The 17,960-nt window shown below is 42.0% G+C and overlaps 1 protein-coding gene across 2 annotated transcripts in view; it reads left to right on the top strand.

Annotated features, from left to right (window-relative positions):
• Positions 1-17,960, top strand: part of phf6 (PHD finger protein 6) — a 90,724-nt gene that overhangs the window by 55,091 nt on the left and 17,673 nt on the right. For both annotated transcript variants that reach the window (XM_041196324.1, XM_041196323.1), the window contains exons 7-8: positions 3,524-3,684; positions 14,150-14,293. In XM_041196324.1, the coding sequence (XP_041052258.1) occupies positions 3,524-3,684; positions 14,150-14,293 (305 nt within the window). The remainder of the gene's footprint in view (positions 1-3,523; positions 3,685-14,149; positions 14,294-17,960) is intronic.

The raw sequence follows: 17,960 nt of genomic DNA, 5'->3' as shown, positions 1-17,960 counted from the left end.
GCTGATATAAAGTTGAAGAATCAGCATAATTTAACAAGTATTGTGGGATATTGACCTGTTTCTCCACCGTAGTCACATCTCATAGCAATCAGCTTCATGCCAATCCACTGTTAAGAATATCTGTCTCTATAGCAAGACTCATTTCAGCTGACTGGAAGCACAAATGTCAATCTGGCCCTTGCTAATCTGAGTTGACAATGACTGATTCAACATTTCAGAAGCTCAACCATCTTCAGCTGCTTCATCAATGACCTTCCTTCCATTATAAGGTCAGAAGTAGGGATGTTCGCTGATGATTGCACAATGTTCAGCACCGTTCACGACTCCCCAGATACTGAAGCAGTCCATATCCAAATGCAGCAAGACCTGGACAATATCCAGGTTTGGGCTGACAAGTGGCACATAATGTTCGTACAACACAAGTGCCAGGCAATGATCGTCTCCAACAAGGAAGAATGTAATCATCGCCATGGTATTGCCATCGCTGAATCCCCCACAATCACGTCTTTGGGGCTACCATTGACTGGAAACTGAACTGGACTAGCCATATAAATACTGTGGCTACAAGAGCAGGTCAGAGGCTAGGAATCCTGCTGTGAGTAATTCACCTGATTCCCCAAAGCCTGTCCACCATCTACAATGCACAAGTTAGAAGTGTGATGGAATATTCCCCACTTGCCTGCATGAGTGCAGCTTCAGCAGCACTCAAGAAACTTGACACCATCCAGACAAAGCAGTCCGCTTGCTTGGCACCGCATCCACAAACATTCATTCCTTCCACCACTGACAAACAATGGCAGCAGTGTGTACCATCTACAAGATGCAATGCAGTAATTCACCAATGCTGTTTAGGCAGCATCTTCCAAACCCACAGCCACTACCATCTACAAGGACAAGGGCAGAAGATAGATGGGAACACTACCACCTGGAAGTTCCCCTCCATGTCACTCACCATCCTGACTTGGAAATATATTGCCATTCCTTCATTGTTGCTGGATCAAAATCTTGGAACTCCCTAATAGCACTGTGGGTATACTTACATCACAGGGGCCGCAGTGTTCCAAGAAGGCAGCTCACCAACACCTCCTCAAGGGCAGTTAGGGATGGGCAATAAATGCTGGCCCAGCCAGCGACGTCCACATCCCATAAATGAACATATAAATAAAATATAAAGCCGAAAAAACTGCAGCTCAGCTGACACATTTAACTCTCTCAAATAATTATACTAGGGACAGAATTTGTACGGTCCTTTCCAATCCGTAATCATGATGCTTATATATATCAGATGTGTGTATTTCCTTATCCTCTGATTTTTCCTAATTTAAAAATAAATCCCAGCAGTAGGCTGGTGATGAATGTTATTTACTATCACATCATAAGACCAAAAGACATAGGAGCAGAAATTAGGCCATTTGGCCCATCGAGTCTGCTTCCCCATTCAATCATGGCTGATAAATTTCTCAACCCCATTCTCCTGCCTTCGCCCCGTAACCTTTGATCCCCTTACCAATCAAGAACCTATCTGTCTCGGTCTTAAATGCACTCAATGACCCGGCCTCCACAGCCTTCTATGGCAATGAATTCCATAGATTCACCATTCTCTGGCTAAAGAAGTTTCTCCTCATCTCTGTTCTAAAAGGTCTTCCCTTTACTCTGAGGTTGTGCCCTCAGGTCCTAGTCTCTCCTATTAATGGAAACATTTTCCCCACGTCCACTCTATCCAGGCCACACACTGCCCCGAATGTTTGAAACACAACATCTCAAATCATTCACCTCACTCACACTGTCACACACAAAGATTAGATGCAGATGAAGTTTAAGCCATAATTATAAAAATGGAATTTATAACTCAGTCTCAATGTCTGATGTCATCTTAGTAAGTTGATATTTTAATTGAAGTGAAGACCTCTTAGAAACAAAGGATTTTCATGAAACTGCAAAGCCTATTGTGGACAAATTGCTAGGAGATTGGTTCTGAAGAGGACTGGAAGCTGGAACAAATACAGTACTTTGGCTGCATTAGAAGACTTTCAGCTATGATGGTTCAGATGTTTTGGTGTCTCTGTTGTCTCAGGTGTTTCTCCTTGTCAGATTTGCTTTGTTCAGGTTGTATTATACTGCAGTCCCTGAAGGTTGGTTAGTTTTAGTAACATGACAAGGGGATTAACACTCCTGGGGGCCCAGACCACCGCGATACATTAGTGATTGTCAATAGTCATTCGTTCTTATCTCTGTCCCAACTTGAGCTCAAATATTCTCTTTTGTTCAATATGGCACTCCGAAACCAACAGAGATCCCAGATTCTTCAAATGCTGGTTCATGCTTAAACAATGCGATGTTTAAGCTTCACAGGTGGCTATGAATTACCCTTTTTAAGATCCATGGTTAACTAAATATTGGCCACAGAATTGAAACTCTCCACGGTTTAAAGTGCCCATAAACACACGTTAAACTACAGCCATCTCGACAGGTATTGTGGCCACTTTCACGAAGTATGATCTTACAGTCCATAATATCCAATATCCTCCTGCTTGTACTGAGCATGACAATTAGGATTAAATAACCGGACTCAAACTAGGTAAATGTAAACTTAATTTGCTAAACACAGTCCTGTGTGTTCTTTCCAAGCTCTCCGCACTGTTTCTTGGTTTCCACACTTGGTCTGTCTCTTCAGTGCAGCTGATATCTTGTGATCTTGCATGGTGTTTCTCATCTAGTGTTCTGCTTTTATGATTTTCTGTCACCCATTTTCAACTTCCAAACATTTCCAGTGTTAGTGCGTCTCAGCTTCACACAATAGTTCAGTGCTATGTCTTGTAAACCAGAACAGTACTTGTTGCTCTACGGCCTTGGGTAGCATTTTGGAAATTGCCTGTGCTGCAGCCTTGGGGGCTATTTAGCATCACACAGACATTCCCTAAACATTGCCACTTGGCTGTAGCTAGCCAGTTCACTTGGACTCTGATTTTTTAAGATGCTGCTTTCTTTGGGTAATTGTGACGACTCTGGTATGGAAGCAAAGTTTGAAACTCCTGAATTGAAACAATATCTGTTAAACAATCTTGCATTGTGGATCATTTGAGGACGGTTAGTGCCAGTGGAGCTAGGCCAGCTCAAGGCAGTGCTCTGGTGGGGTAGAGTACAAATACAGATTACTGAAATTAAAGAATTAATGGGCTAATACTCAATATGGAAAATATTGTGATATTGCATTGAAATGTAGTGGGAACTGTAACTTCACAGTTTGCAAATATCTCTTAATATCAAGGTAGTGGTCGAGACCATCCCAAAAGGGAGCAGGGGCAAAATTCTCAGTGTGAGGCCCTTTGGATTGCTCATACATATGTGGCCTGGGCAGAAGCTGCCCATCCTCCTAATGCATGGTATGAAACAACCAACTGAAAGGGACACGGGTACAAGCATACAAAATAAGTTATGACACCAAATGAATTTTTGTTATCTTTGAGTAAAGGTTTGAAATTTAAAAAAAACAATCATTATTGTCTGATGGTGCTGTTAACAGATGGGCTGCAAGGAAACCTGACTGAACGTTCCACAGGTCCTCGCAGAGGCGCTCAAAGAGCACACAGAGAGAAACGAAGAGCTCCTAACTCAAAAGATGAGTCTGATGATGCCATGTCCACATCCTCTCAAGGAAAAGATGAAACTAGTTGCAGTTCCTATGTGAGTAATGAATATATATTGGAAAAGAGTGATTTTCATTAATTTTTCTTTCCTTTTCCTTCCCCAAGACCGTTTTCTCCTCTTAGAAATTATTTACAACTGACTTATGTTCTTATTAATAAAGGGTGGATGTATGTTCCTGAAATCTTTCAGTCGCTTTGTGGCAGTTACATTTTACAACACATTCCATTTGAAGGTTTATTGAATGTAAAGTCGGAGTATAGTGAAATCCAAGCATAGAAAATGTGATGTATAGTCAGTCTCCATTTTTGTTTCCATTATAAATTCTGCCTGTTTAGAATAGATGTGTCTCTCCAAACTTTATCCAAGCCCTGTCTGATTACACCCTTCCAGTAAAGCTGGTGCTACAATGCCTCAAATGGACAAAGGATATAATTGCAGCCTGATCACTTAATCATAGAGCCCTAGAAAAGTTACAGCACAGAAAGAGGCCATTTAGCCCATTGTGTCTGCGCTGGCCAAAAAAGAAAAAGTAAGAAAACTAGTGGCCCATTTTAATCCCACCTTCCAGCACTGGCCCATATCGTTGCAGGTTGCAGCACTTCAGGTGCAGATCCAGGTACCTTTTGAAATGAGGTGAGTGTTTCTGCCTCCACCACCAAACCAGGCAGTGAATTCCAAACACCCACCCTCCGCTGGGTGAAGAAGTTTTTCCTCATGACCTCTCTAATTCTTCTATCAATCACCTTAAATCTGTGCCCCCTGGTAATTGACCTCTCTGCCAGGGGAAACAGGGCATCCCTGTCTACTCTATCTGGGCCTCTCATGATCTTGTACACCTCAATCAGGTTACTCTTCAGTTCCAAGGCGGTTTCCAATATAAGTGATGGTGAAGAAATTATAATAGGAGCAGTTAGAGTCAGAATCGTAAAGTCCTTAGGGCAAAAAGGTGGCCATTTAGCCTGTTATGCTATGTTAGCTCTTCGTATAGCAATCCAGTCAGTCCCATTCCCCTGCTCTATCCCTGTACCCTGCAAGTTTATTTCCAAGTGTCTATCCAACTTCCTCTGAAATCACTCATTGCCTCCACTTCCAGCACCCTTGTAGGAAGCAAGTTCCAGGTCATTACCATTTGCTGCGTAAAAAAGGGAGGAATTTTAATCTACATTTTGACTGGAAAAATCAGATGGGCAAAGGTAGCCTAGATGAGGAATTCATAGAATGTTTCCGGGATAGTACCTTAGAACATCGCATGCTGGTGCTGATCTGAGTTCAGACTATACTAGATCTGGTATTTTTTTATTTTTTCACGGATGTGGGCGTCGCATTTATTGCCCATCCCTAATTGCCCTTGAGAAGGTGGTGGTGAGCTGCCTTCTTGAACCGCTGCAGTCCATGTAGTGTAGGTACACCACAATGCTGTTAGGGAGGGAGTTCCAGGATTTTGACCCAGCGACAGTGAAGGAACGGTGATATATTTCCAAATCAGGATGACGAGTGACTTGGAGGGGAACTTCCAGGTGGCGGTGTTCCCATCTATCTGCTGCCCTTGTCCTTCTAGATGGTAGTGCTCATGGGTTTGGAAGGTGCTGTTGAAGGAGCCTTGATGAATTTCTGTAGTGCATCTTGTAGATGGTACACACTGCTGCTACTTTGCGTCGGTGGTGGAGGGAGTGAAAGTTTGTGGATGTGGTCCCAATCAAGTGGATTGCTTTGCCCTGGACAGTGTCAAGCTTCTTGAGTGTTGTGGGAGCTGCACTTATCCAGCCAAGTGGGGAGTATTTCGTCACACTCCTGACTTGTGCCTTGTAGATCGTGGACAGGCTTTGGGGAGTCAGGAGGTTAGTTACTCTCACAGGATTCCTAGCCTCTGACCTGCTCTTGTAGCCACAGTATTTATATGGTTAGCCCAGTTCAGTTTCTGGTCAATGGTAACCCCCAGGATATTGATAGTGGGGGATTCTGTGATGGTAATTCCATTGAATGTCAAGGGGTGATGGTTAGATTCTCTGTTGTTGGAGGTGGTCATTGCCTGGCACTTGTGTGGTGCAAATGTTACTTGCCACTTGTTAGCCTAAGACTGGATATTGCCCAGGTCATGCTACATTTGGGCATGGACTGCTTCAGTATCTGAGGCGTCACGAATGGTGCTGAACATTGTGCAATCATCAGCGAACACCCCATTTCTGACCTTATGATGGAAGGAAGGTCATTGATGAAGCAACTGAAGATGCTTGGGCTGAGGACATTACCGTAAGGAACTCCTGCTGAGATGTCCTGGAGCTGAGATAACTGACCAACCACAACCAGCTTCCTTTGTGCTAGTTATGATTCCAACCAGAAGAGAGTTTTCCCCCGATTCCCATTGATTCCAGTTTTGCTAGGGCTCCTTGATGCCACACTTGGTCAAATGCTGCCTTGATGTCAATGGCAGTGACACTCAGCTCACTTCAGGAGTTCAACTCTTTTGTCCACGTCTGAACCAAGGCTGTAATGTGGTCAGGAGCTGAGTGGCCCTGGCGGGACCCAAACCGGGCATCAATGAGCAGGTTATTGCTAAGCAAGTGCTGCTTGATAGCATTGTTGATGACCCCTTGCATAGCTTTACTGATGATCAAGAGTAGACTGATGGTGGTAATTGGCTGGATTGAACTTGTCCTGCTTTTTATGTGTAGGACAAACCTGGGCAATTTTCCACATAGCTAGGTAGATGCTAGTGTTGTAGCTGTAATGGAACAGCTTGGCTAGGGGCACGGCAAGTTCTGGATCACAAGTCTTCAGTACTATTGCTGGAATATTGTCAGGGCCCACAGCCTTTGCACTATCTAGTGCCTTCAGCCGTTTCTTCATATCATGTGAAGTGAATTGAATTGGCTGAAGAGTGGCATCTGTGATGCTGGGGAGAGGCCAAGATGGATCATCCACACAGCACTTCTGTCTGAAGGTTGTAGCAAATGTTTCAGCCTTATATTTTGCACTGATGTGCTGGGCTCCTTGTGATGATTTATAGTAAAGTTCTGAGGGGGGCTTGATAGGTTAGATGTTGAGAAGATGTTTCCAATAGTGGGGTAGTCTCGAACTAGGGCACATAGTTACTGAATATGGGGACACTCATTTAAAACTGAGATGCAAAGGAATTTCTTTGAGGGTAGAGTGTCTGGAATTCTCTACCTCAGGGTAGTGAAGGCTAGATCACTGAAAGTATTTAAAGAGGAGGTAGATAGTTTTTCTAAAGTATTGGGGAGTTGACGGCTATGAGGAGCTGGCACAAAAGAGGAGTTGAGGCCTGGGGCAGATGAGCCATGATCTTATTGAGTGGCAGGGCAGGCTTGAGGGGCCGAATGGCCTACTCCTATTTCTTATGTTCTGAACATTTATTAAAAGAATTTTAAAAAACAAATAAAACACAATTACACTTAAATACATGAATAGCTTCACGTAGTAAACAGTACTTTAAAATAGTTCCACAAATCTTAATTACCCTCAGAGCTAAGCTTTTCCTTTTCTGCTCAGCAACTATCCTTATAGATTTTGTAATCTACAGGTGTCCAGTAATTTTTACCACGCTGTGCTTTTCCATGGGACCTCCTCTGAGGCTGACAGCAATTGGTTCCTTCAGTCTAGCCTTGTTCTCACTGTCTTCTGGAAGTTCTGACCAGCTATCCTGCTGTCCCCTGCGAGATCTAAGCAGCTACTCCCCTCACATAGACTTCCTTAAATGCGTTCCTTCCCTTTGATCTCTCTATTATCTTAACCAGTCTCTTCAGAAATGCTTTCTCCCCAGAATTGATTAAATTGTTATTTACTTTAGCTCCTAGACTTGTAAAAACAAACTTACCCTATCTTTACCTTATTTTGCTATACCTTTTTGCAGTCTGCATTTACTCTCTTTGAACTAAAACAACTCAATTCAAAACTGAAGATAAAAACAAAAAACTGCGGATGCTGGAAATCCAAAACAAAAACAGAATTACCTGGACATTTCTGTTGAAGGGTCATGAGGACTCGAAACGTCAACTCTTTTCTTCTCCGCCGAGGCTGCCAGACCTGCTGAGTTTGTCCACGTAATTCTGTTTTTGTTTTCATTTCAAAACTATTTTAGTCATTACTTTATGTAAAACTTTGAATTTCCTCTTGGTTCATTAACATATCAAAACCACTGCTGGCTTTAGACCCTTGCCATCACTCTGGCTCTCAATCCAATTACAGCCTGACTTCCAGTACATAAGAAAATATGCCAGTTATTACCAAAAAAAATATATAATTTCTTGTTTTCTTGACAGAATGCACAGAATAGGTACATTCCAATGAGAGAAAAATTCTAAGTGGAGGACCCACCATCCAAGGTTAACTAAAAAAGTTAAAGATAGTATCAAACTTAAAGAAAAAGCATATATTTGCAGATAGATGGGTGGCAGATCAGAAGATTGGACAGAATGTAAAAAGCGGCAAAGAAGGACTAAAAGATTGATAAGCAGGGAAAGATTGGAGTACGAGAGAAAGCCTACTAGAAATATAAAAAGAGTTAGTAAGAGTTCCTGAAGATATTTAAATAAGAAAAGAGCTAACAAAGTGAATGTTGGTCCTATAGAAGGTGAGTCTGGGGAATTAATAATGGAAAATAAGGAGATGGCATATTAATTGCATTAGTATTTTGCATTAGTCTTCACTATACAGCATATAAGTAGCACCCCAGAAATAGCTCTAAATCAGGAAATGAAAGGGAGGGAGGAACTCAAGAAAATTACAATCTCTAGGGAAGTGGTACTGAGGAAATTGTTGGAGCTGCAGGCTGGCAAGCCCCAGGATCCTGATGGACTTCATCCTAGGGTCTTAAAAGAAGTGGCTAGTGAGACAGTTGATGCGTTGGTTTTAATTTTCCAACATTCCCTAGTTTCAGGGAAGGTTCCATTAAATTGGAAAATAGCTAATATAACTCCTTTGATCAAAAAAGAGGGAGACAGAAGGGAGGAAAGTACAGGCCAGTTAGCCTGACATCTGTCATAGGGAAAATGTTAAAAGTTGTTGTTAAAAACATTATAGCAGGGCACTTAGAAAAAATCAAGGCAATCAGGCAGAGTCAACATAGTTTTTATAAAAGGGAAACCATGCTTAATCAATTTATTGGAGATCTTTGAAGAAGAAGTATGTGCTGTGGGTAAAGGGGAACCTATGGATGTGCTGTACTTAGATTTCCAGAAGGCATTTGATAAGATGCCACATCAAAGGTTATTGCAGAAAATAAAAGCTCGTGGTGTAGGACGTAACATTTTGGCATGGATAGAAGATTGGCTCGCTAACAGTAAACAGATTCGGCATAAATGTGTCATTTTCTGGTTGGCAAGATGTAGTGAGTGGTGTGCCACAGGGATCAGTGCTGGGGCCTCAACTTTTTACAATTTATATAAATGACTTGGATGACGGGATTGAAGGTATGCTTACTAAATTTGCTGATGACACAAAGGTAGGAAAGTAAGTTATGAAGAGGATATAAGGAGGCTCCAAAGGGATAGAGATGTGTGAAATTGTCCATCTTGGCAGGAAGAATAAAAAAAGAAGTATATTATTTATGTGGTGAACGATTGCAGAGCTCTGAGATGTAGAGGGATTTGGGGGCACTAGTACATGAATCACAGAAGGCTAATATGGTAGGCACAGCAAGTAATTGGGAAAGCTAATAGAATGTTGTTGTTTATTGCAAAAGGAAGTGAATACAAAAGAAGGGAGGTTATACTTCAGTTAGACAGGGCATTAGTGAGACCACATTTGGAGTATTGTGTACAGTATTGGTCTCTTTATTTAAGGAAGGACGTAAATGCATTGGAAGCAGTTCAGAGAAGGTTTATTAGACTAATACCTGGAATGGGTGGATTGTCTCATGAGGAAAGGTTGAACTGCTAGGGTTGTACCTGTTGGAATTTAGAAGAGTAAGAGGCAACTTGTTTGGAACATATAAGAGGGGTCTTGACCGGGTGGACATGCAAAGGATATTTCCTCTTGTGGGAAAATCTAGAGCTATGGGTCACTGTTTAAAAATAACGGGTCGCCCATTTAAGACTGAGATTAGGAGAATTCTTTTAAGGGTCAAGAGTCTTTGGAATTCTCTTCCTCAAAAGGCGGTGGAAGCAGAGTTTTTGAACAATTTTAAGGCAAAGGTAGATAGATTCTTGATAAGCAAAGGGATGAAAGTTTATCAGGGTAGGCGGGAATGTGGAGTTGAGGTTCTGATCAATCTGATCGATCATGATCTTATTGAATAGCAGAGCAGGCTCAAGGGGCCGAGTGGCCTATTCCTGCTCCTTCATCATATGTTTGTAAAAAGTTCTTCCTCTCATCCCTCTGCATCTGTTGCCCAAATCCTAAATCTTTGTCCCCGGTCCCTGTGTGATCAGCTAATGTGTGTACCTTTCTTTGTGTACCTTATCCAATGCTGTCATTATGTCGTACACCTCTATCAAATCTTCTCTCAATCTCCTATGCTCTAAGGAGAAGAACCCAGATTTGCCAATCTATCCACGTAGCTGAAGTCCAACATCTCCAGAACCATTCTTGTAAATCTCCTCTGCATTCTTTCAAGGACCTTCACGTCCTTCCTGAAGTGTGGTGACCAGAACTGGATACAATACTTGAGTTGTGGCCTAACCAAAACTTTATAAAAGTTAAACATGACTTCCTTACTTTTGTACCCAACACCTCTATTTGTGAAGCCCAAGATCCTATATGCTTTGCTAACTACTCTCTCAATATGTTTTGCCACCTTTAAAGATTGATACACATGAAGCCTGAGGTCCTTCTGTTCTTGCACACTCTTTAGAACTGTGGCATTAAGTCTACATTGCCTCTCCCTATCCTTCTACCAGAATGCATCACCTCATACTTCTTTATATTAAATTCCATCTGCCACTTGTCTGCCTATTCTGTTAGCCTTTCTATGTCCTGTTGCAGTCGATTAGTAACATCCTTGCTCACTTTTCGCCACATCTCCAAGTTTTGTTTCATCGGTGAAATTTGAAATTTTACTCTGTATTCCAAAACCCTAGACTTTATATCTCAAAGCAGTGGTCCTAACGCTGATCTTTCGGGAACACCACTGCCTGCCGTCCTCCAGTCTGAAAGACAACCTTTTGTCACAACATTGACAGGTGAATTCTGTCCATTTGCAAACTCTCTCATACTCTCATTTGAGCTCTGAAGAAGAGTCATATGGACTTGAAATGTTAACTCTGTTTCTCTCTCCAAAGATGCTGTCAGACCTGCTGAGTTCTTCCAGCATTTTCTGTTTTGGTTTCAAATTTCCAGCATCCACAGTATTTTGCTTTTATTTTGATAGATCCTAATTTCTGTTTGTTTATTTAGATAATGTGGAGAGTAGCTACTGAACAAAGTCACAAGAGTCAGCTGATGAACTGATAACAAAAGAATAAAACATTTATTAAAACAAGAAAAGATGAACTATATTACAATGTTCCTTCACCCACAACTATACATTTACACATATAAATAGATTTGTAAGGATAACTCAAGTTACAAAAGCTATCTTATACTCTAATGTTCATGGTAAATACATGGTCCATGTAAACCAATAGACGACCTGTGGCACAGCACACTCTGAAACCAAGTGACAGATGCCACCTCAACCAGATACTATGGATCTCTTATCAACTTCCCCCAGATGTTTGTTACACCATGAGCCAACTGGTATCATTGAACTCTGTCTTTCACATGAGGGTTTCCAATCTCCACTCTCCAAGAACTTGCTTTGGAATCTTCTCCCAAACCGATGCTTTCTCTCAGATGCCTTCAGCAAGGATTCACCTCCAGGGTTTCGAACTCTCCTTCCAATGTCCATCTTCCCTGGGTTTCCACATGTATTCAAGCTTTGTTCCACGTACTCTCTCACTGACTCAGCTGTCAACAGTACATCACTGCTTCACATTCCCATAGCAAAAAGTTACAGACTTTCAATCTCTTTGGACCTCCTGGCTTCCCACAAGCATTTATCGCTTTGACTCTGCTTCCCGCAGCTTTTGTCTCTTTAAATTTGAAGCTTGGAGCCTTTCTCTGCCCCTCGCTCTTAACTTCACTTAACAGGACCTTTTTCCAGGTTCCTATCTTTCCTTTGACTAGAGGCCTGCTTGAGACTTTCTCCTGTTTCTGTCTCACTCCTTTGACCTTGGGACTTCTTCGTTCTTTTGGGAAACCTACTGTCTCTGTAGTTCCCTCTCCCAGTGTCCGGTCTCTCCTGGCAGCTATCTTCAGACTCTAGGAGTCGTAAAGCTCATTAAAAATGCAGGCACCTTTTAAAGTGAAACTAAAACTCAACGTGACCTTTTCTTAACACACAAATACAAATCAAACTTAAACTTTAAAGCTAGAACTTATTCCTAACACCTACAAATACAAATTAAACTATATCTATTTCCTAACAGTATTATTATGCACATAGGCAAATTCACAATTGTAATGTCATCTGAAGCCCAAATTGCATTATTTTTGTAATTAATTTAGGGAGAGGTCAAGCACAGTCAAGGTATATTCCCTCGGAAGGGAAAGGTAGGCCAAACAAATCCAGAGCTCTCTGGATGCCAAAAGAGATTAGAAATTAAGATAAAGAAGAAAAACAGTGCTTATGACAGTTGTCAGGTTGAAAATACAATTGAGAACCAGGCTGAATATAGAAAGTTCAGAAATGAGATGATAAAACAAATTAGAGAAACAAGGGAATATGAAAAGAGACTGGCAACCAACATAACAGGGAATCCCAAAGTCTTCTATGGGCATAATAGTAACAAATGGGTGGTAAAGGGAGTGGGCTGATTATGGACCAAAAGGGGATTTACGCACGGAGGCAGGTGGCATAGCTGAGGTATTAAATGAATACCAAGGAAGTAGAGGCTATCCAGGCCATCATGAAAGACGAGGTAATTCAAACACTAGAAGGGTTTAAAATTGTGAAGGTGGTGGTATTGGAGGCTGTCTGTACTTAAAGTTGATGAGGCACCAGGACTAGATGAAATGCATCAAAAGATCCTGAGGGAGGTGAGAGTGGAAATTATGGACCATCATTTTTCAGTCTCCCTTAGACATGGGGTGGTGCCAGAGTACTGGAGAATTGCAAATGTTACACCCTTGTTCAAAAACTGTAAAGATAAGCCCAGCAACTACAGACCAGTCAGTTTAACTTCAATAATTTGATGAATAATTTGGGACAAAATTAATCGTCTCACGGACATTATCTTAAGGGAAAATTGTGTTTAACTTGGAGTTTTTTGAAGTCGTAACAGACGGTTGATGAGGTCAATGCGATTGATGATGTGTGCATGGACTTCCAAAAGGCATTTGATACAGTGCCACGCATCAGATTTGAGAAAAGTTATAGCTCATGGAATAAAAGGGACAGTAGCAGCATGAATACAAAATTGGCTGAGTGACTGGAATAAGTAGTAGTTAATGGATGTTTTTCAGGTGGGAGGAAAATTTGTGGTGGAGTTCCCCAAGGGCCAGTGTTGGGACCCTTGCTTTTCCTGAAATGTTAATAACTTAGATCTTGAAATACAGGGCACAATTTCAAAATTTGTGGATGATACAAAACTTGGAAGCATTGTGAATTGTGAGGAGGATAGTGTAGAACTTCAGAAGGGATAGACAAGTAGGTGGAATGGGATGATGGGACAGATGTTCAATGCGGAGAAATGTAGGAAGAACATGGAGAGAGAATACCAAATAAAAGGTATAATTCTAGAGGTGATGAAGGAGCAGAGGGACCTGGATGTATTTGTGTATAAGTCATTGAAGCTGGCAAGACAGGTTGAGAGCGCAGTTAATGAAGCATACGGTACCCTGGGCTTTATTAATAGTGGCATAGAGTACAAGAACGAGGAGGTTATGTTGAACTTGTATAAGATACAAGTTCGGCCTCAGCTTGAGTATTGTGTCCAGTTCTGGGCGGCGCACTTTGGGAAGGATGTGATGGCATCGGAGACAATGCAGAAAAAATTCATGTGAATGGTTCTAGGGTTGAAAAACTTCAGTTATGAAGTTAAATTGGAGAGGTTGTGACTGTTTTCCTTGGAGAAAAGGAGGCTGAGAGAAGATTTGATAGAGGCATTCAAAATCATGAGATGTCTGGACAGAGTAGATAGGGCAAAACTGTTCCCACTCGTGAAAGGATTGCGAAGGAGAGGGCATAGATTTAAAGTAACTGGCAAAAGAAGTATAAGTGATATGAGCAAAAATTCTATCACGCAGCGAGTAGTTGGGGTCTGGAATGCACTGTTTGAGAGTGTGGTGGAGGCAAGTTCAATCGAAGCATCCAGAAGGCAATTAGACTGTTACCTGAAAAGGGAGAACGGCACTAAGTGAATTGCTCATTTGGAGAGCTGGTACGAACACAATGGGTCAAATGGCCTCCTCCTACGCTGCAATAATTCTGTGAATCTGTAATTTAATGTTTTCTTGCCTTTGTGATGCTGTTTTTATTTTGTATGTACATTTACCTTTGCAGAGAGAGCGGTCTCCTCACTGCAGCAGTCCTACAATGACAGGGCCAAAGTGTGGGTTCTGTCATGCTGGAGATGAAGAAAATGAGACCAGAGGAAAACTTCACACGTCAAATGCTAAAAAGGTTGCAGCACATTATAAATGCATGGTAAGGGGATTGAATAGTGTTGGAAACACTTTGGAGATAGGCACTGCTGAAATATTGCATTAGGCCTGTTGTATTTTGGGACCAGTTTTTGTATCCAAACATCAGAGTTCCTATATATCCTGCTTCTTATGTTTATCGTGCGTCATGGGATTTGTATCATTAAGTTTTGTGTAAAACCTGCCGCATGTCAAGTGAGCACATTACATCTGCCCATAGTGGAAAACTCATGTGTTCCTGATTGACTCAGAAAAAAATGTCACCATGCTGAATTGCAGAATGCAGGTCAAAGCAGATCCCAGAAAAGTGCTGCAATTGGATCCAAATCATTCAAAATGTTTCCAGCACCATCTGGTATTTCTGGCTTAGTAGCTGTGTAAGTAAGATCTCCAAACAAATTAAATCACTCGAGCTAAAATTAGTAAATATTGCCCCAAAATTAATTGCTTAATATTAGAAACTCTGGTGTGGCGATTTATTCTCTGAAGTCCCGATCATGGTGAATGATTTGAAATAAAAACAAAAAATGTTGGAAAAATTCAGCAGGTCTGGCAGCATCTGTGGCAAGAAAAACAGAATTAAAGTTTCGACTCCATATGACTCTTCAGAGCTAAAGAGAAGTAGAAATGTGATGGATTTTATCTTGTTTAAGACGGGGTGGAGCAGGTGGAACAAAATAGAAGGTCAGGGATAGGTAGGAGCAAAGTAGAGATTGAGAAAGATGTCATGGACACAAGACGAAGGGAGTGCTAACGGTAGTGGTAAAGACTAAGGCTGCTGATAGTGGCATAAAGATAAGAGCAGAATTTGTTAATAGCCGAACAAGGGTCAGCACTCTGTGAAAGCACAGCACAGAATCCAGTGGCAGGTGGCCCTGGGGAAGGTGTGGTGGAGGTGGGGTAATTGGGGGAAAAGGATTTTAAAAAAAATGAATAAATAAAATTTAAAAAACACAATTGGATTTAAAAAGGAGTGAAGATGGAGGAGAGAGTTCATGGTCTGAAGTTGTTGAACTCAATGTCAAGCCCAGACAGCTGTAAAGTGCCTAATCGGGAGATGAGGTGCTGTTCTTCCAGTTTGCATTGGACTTCACTGGAACATTGCAGCAGGCCAAGCATGGGCATGAGAGCAAGATGGTTTGTTGTGGACTGAGCAAAGGTGTTCTGCAAAGCAGTCACCTAATCTGCATTTAGTTTCCCCAATGTAGAGAAGCACAGGGAGCAGCGAATAAAATAGACCAAATTGAAGGAGGTGCAAGTGAAGCGCTGCTTCACCTGCAAGGAGTGTTTGGGACCTTGGATGGTGAGGAGGGGGGAAGTAAAGGGGCAGGTGTTGCACCTTCTGTGTTTGCATGGGAAGGTACCGTGGGAAGGGGATGAGGAATTTGGGCTGCTGGAGGAGTGGACCAGGATGTCATAGAGGGAATGACCTCTACTGAATACTGACAGGAAGGGTGGGGAGAGGGGTGAGGGAAGATGTGTTTGTTGGTGGCATCATGCTGGAGTTGATAGAAATGGCGGAGGCCAATCCTTTGAATGCAGAGACGGTGGGCTGAAGAGTGAGGACAAAGGGGATCCTACGTGGTTCAGGGAGGGAGGGGAAGGGGTGAGGGCAGAAGTGTGAGAAATGGGTCGGACACAGTTGAGGGCCCTGTCAACCACAGTGGTGGGGATCCCTCGGTTAAGGACAAAGGAAGGTAGCATCGTCTGAACAGATGTGACGGAGACAGAGGAACTGAGAATGAGATGGAGTTCTTGCAGGAAGTGGGTTATGAGCGGCTGTAGTTGAGGTAGCTGTGTGAGTCGGTGGGCTTGTAATGAATATTGGTAGACATTCTCCTTATCACCAGAAATGGAGACAGAGGTCAAGAAAGGGAAGGGCGATGTCGGAGATGGACCATGTGAAAGAGAGAGAGGTGGAAATTGGAAGCAAAATCGATAAACCTTTCCAGGTCCAGATGAGAGCATGAAGTAGCACCAATGCAGTCATTGATATACTGAAAAAAGAGTTGTGGGAGGGGTCTGAGTAGGACTGGAACAAGGAATGTTCCACATACCCCACAAAAAGACAGGCATAACTGGGGCCCATGTGGGTACCCATAGCTGCACCTTTTATTTGGAGGAAGTGAGACAAGTTAAAGGAGAAATTTTTCATTGAGAGAACAAGTTCAGCCAGACGGAGGAGAGTGGAGGTGGTGGATGGGGATTGTTCAGGCCTCAGTTCAACGAAGAAGCAACTACAAATTGAGGATTATATTTGCATCTCTAACAAATGTGACTCTACAGAGGTTGAGATTCAAAACATCAACTATACAAATCAACTGGATTTTTGGGGAAAAGAACTATAGTTTCTTGTATGTTTTGTAAAGTAATAGTGTTACAGTATAGCTTTACGGCTGCAGTATCTTTTCAGTGACTTGTGATATTTGTACCTCAGAAGCCATGTTCTGGATTGCTGCTATGCATTTGCTGTGCGCCAGTAATGGATGAATCATTATTGGATTCAAGCTGCAGCAGCACAATGAGCATAGGAAATCCCTAAGTATTCAAATATCTTGCCACATTTACAACCCTGCCCAATTTCTATGAGGATAAGGCAACATAATTGAAATTTTTGGAAAGAAATTTGGTTACACCCCTGCATGCCATTGGTTTGCATTGACATTTGGCAGATATATTTCTGAAGCTGACAGCTTTATAGTTTGCCTATTTTTACAATACCTCGTCTATCTCTGGTATTACCATAAACATTTTGTATAATCTAGTGAAAATATTCCTTCTTGTTGTCTCAAGACAACAACTTGTATTTGTATAGTGTCGTTAATTAGCAAAAATATCCCAAGGCCCTTCACACAGGAATTATAAAACAAAATTTGACGCCAAACCACATAAAGTGATATTAGGGCTTGGTAAAAGGTAGGCTGTAAGGAGCATCTTTAAAGGAGGAAAGAAATGTTAACAGGAGGAGAGGTTAGGGAGAGAATTTCCGATCTTGGGGTAAGAACCAAAAATACAGGAAAAACTCAGTAGAGACAGTATCTGTGGAGAGAAACAGAGTTAACGTTTCAGGTTGATGACCTTTGATTAGAACTTGGGACCCAGGCATCTGAAGGCACTGTCAGTGGTGGAGCAATTAAAATCAGGGATGTTCAAGAGGTAGGAGTTTGAAGATTATGGAATACTTTGGAACTGGAGGAGATTAGAGATACAGCGGGACAAGGTTGTGAAGGGACTTAAAACAAGGATGAGAATTTTAAATTGGACTGATTAGCTAGGAGCCAATGTAGGTCAGCAAGCATAGGAGTTAATGGGCGAACTGGGCTTTGTGAGGTGAACAAAGGCAGCAGAGGTTTGTATGATGTCAAGTTTACAGAGGGAAGAACTTGGGAAGCTGGCCAAGAGTGTGCTGGACTAGTCATGCCTAGAGCTTACAAAGGCATGGGCGAGGATTTCGGCAGTAAATGAGCTGAGGCAGGGGCAAAAATTGGACTATGTTGCAGAGATGGATATAGGTGGTCTTAGTGCTACCGTGGTCATGTGGTTGAAAGCTCATATTGTGGTCAGATGTGACAGCAGTGTTATGAACAGTGTGGTTCAGCCTCAGACATTTGCCATCAAGAGAGATGGAGTTGGCAGTGAGGGAAGTGAGTTGTGGTGGGAACCGAAGACAA

Source organism: Carcharodon carcharias, chromosome 9 (genome assembly GCF_017639515.1).
Source record: "Carcharodon carcharias isolate sCarCar2 chromosome 9, sCarCar2.pri, whole genome shotgun sequence".
Taxonomy (NCBI): Eukaryota; Metazoa; Chordata; class Chondrichthyes; order Lamniformes; family Lamnidae; genus Carcharodon; species Carcharodon carcharias.
This window is presented reverse-complemented; position numbering and strand designations above follow the sequence as displayed.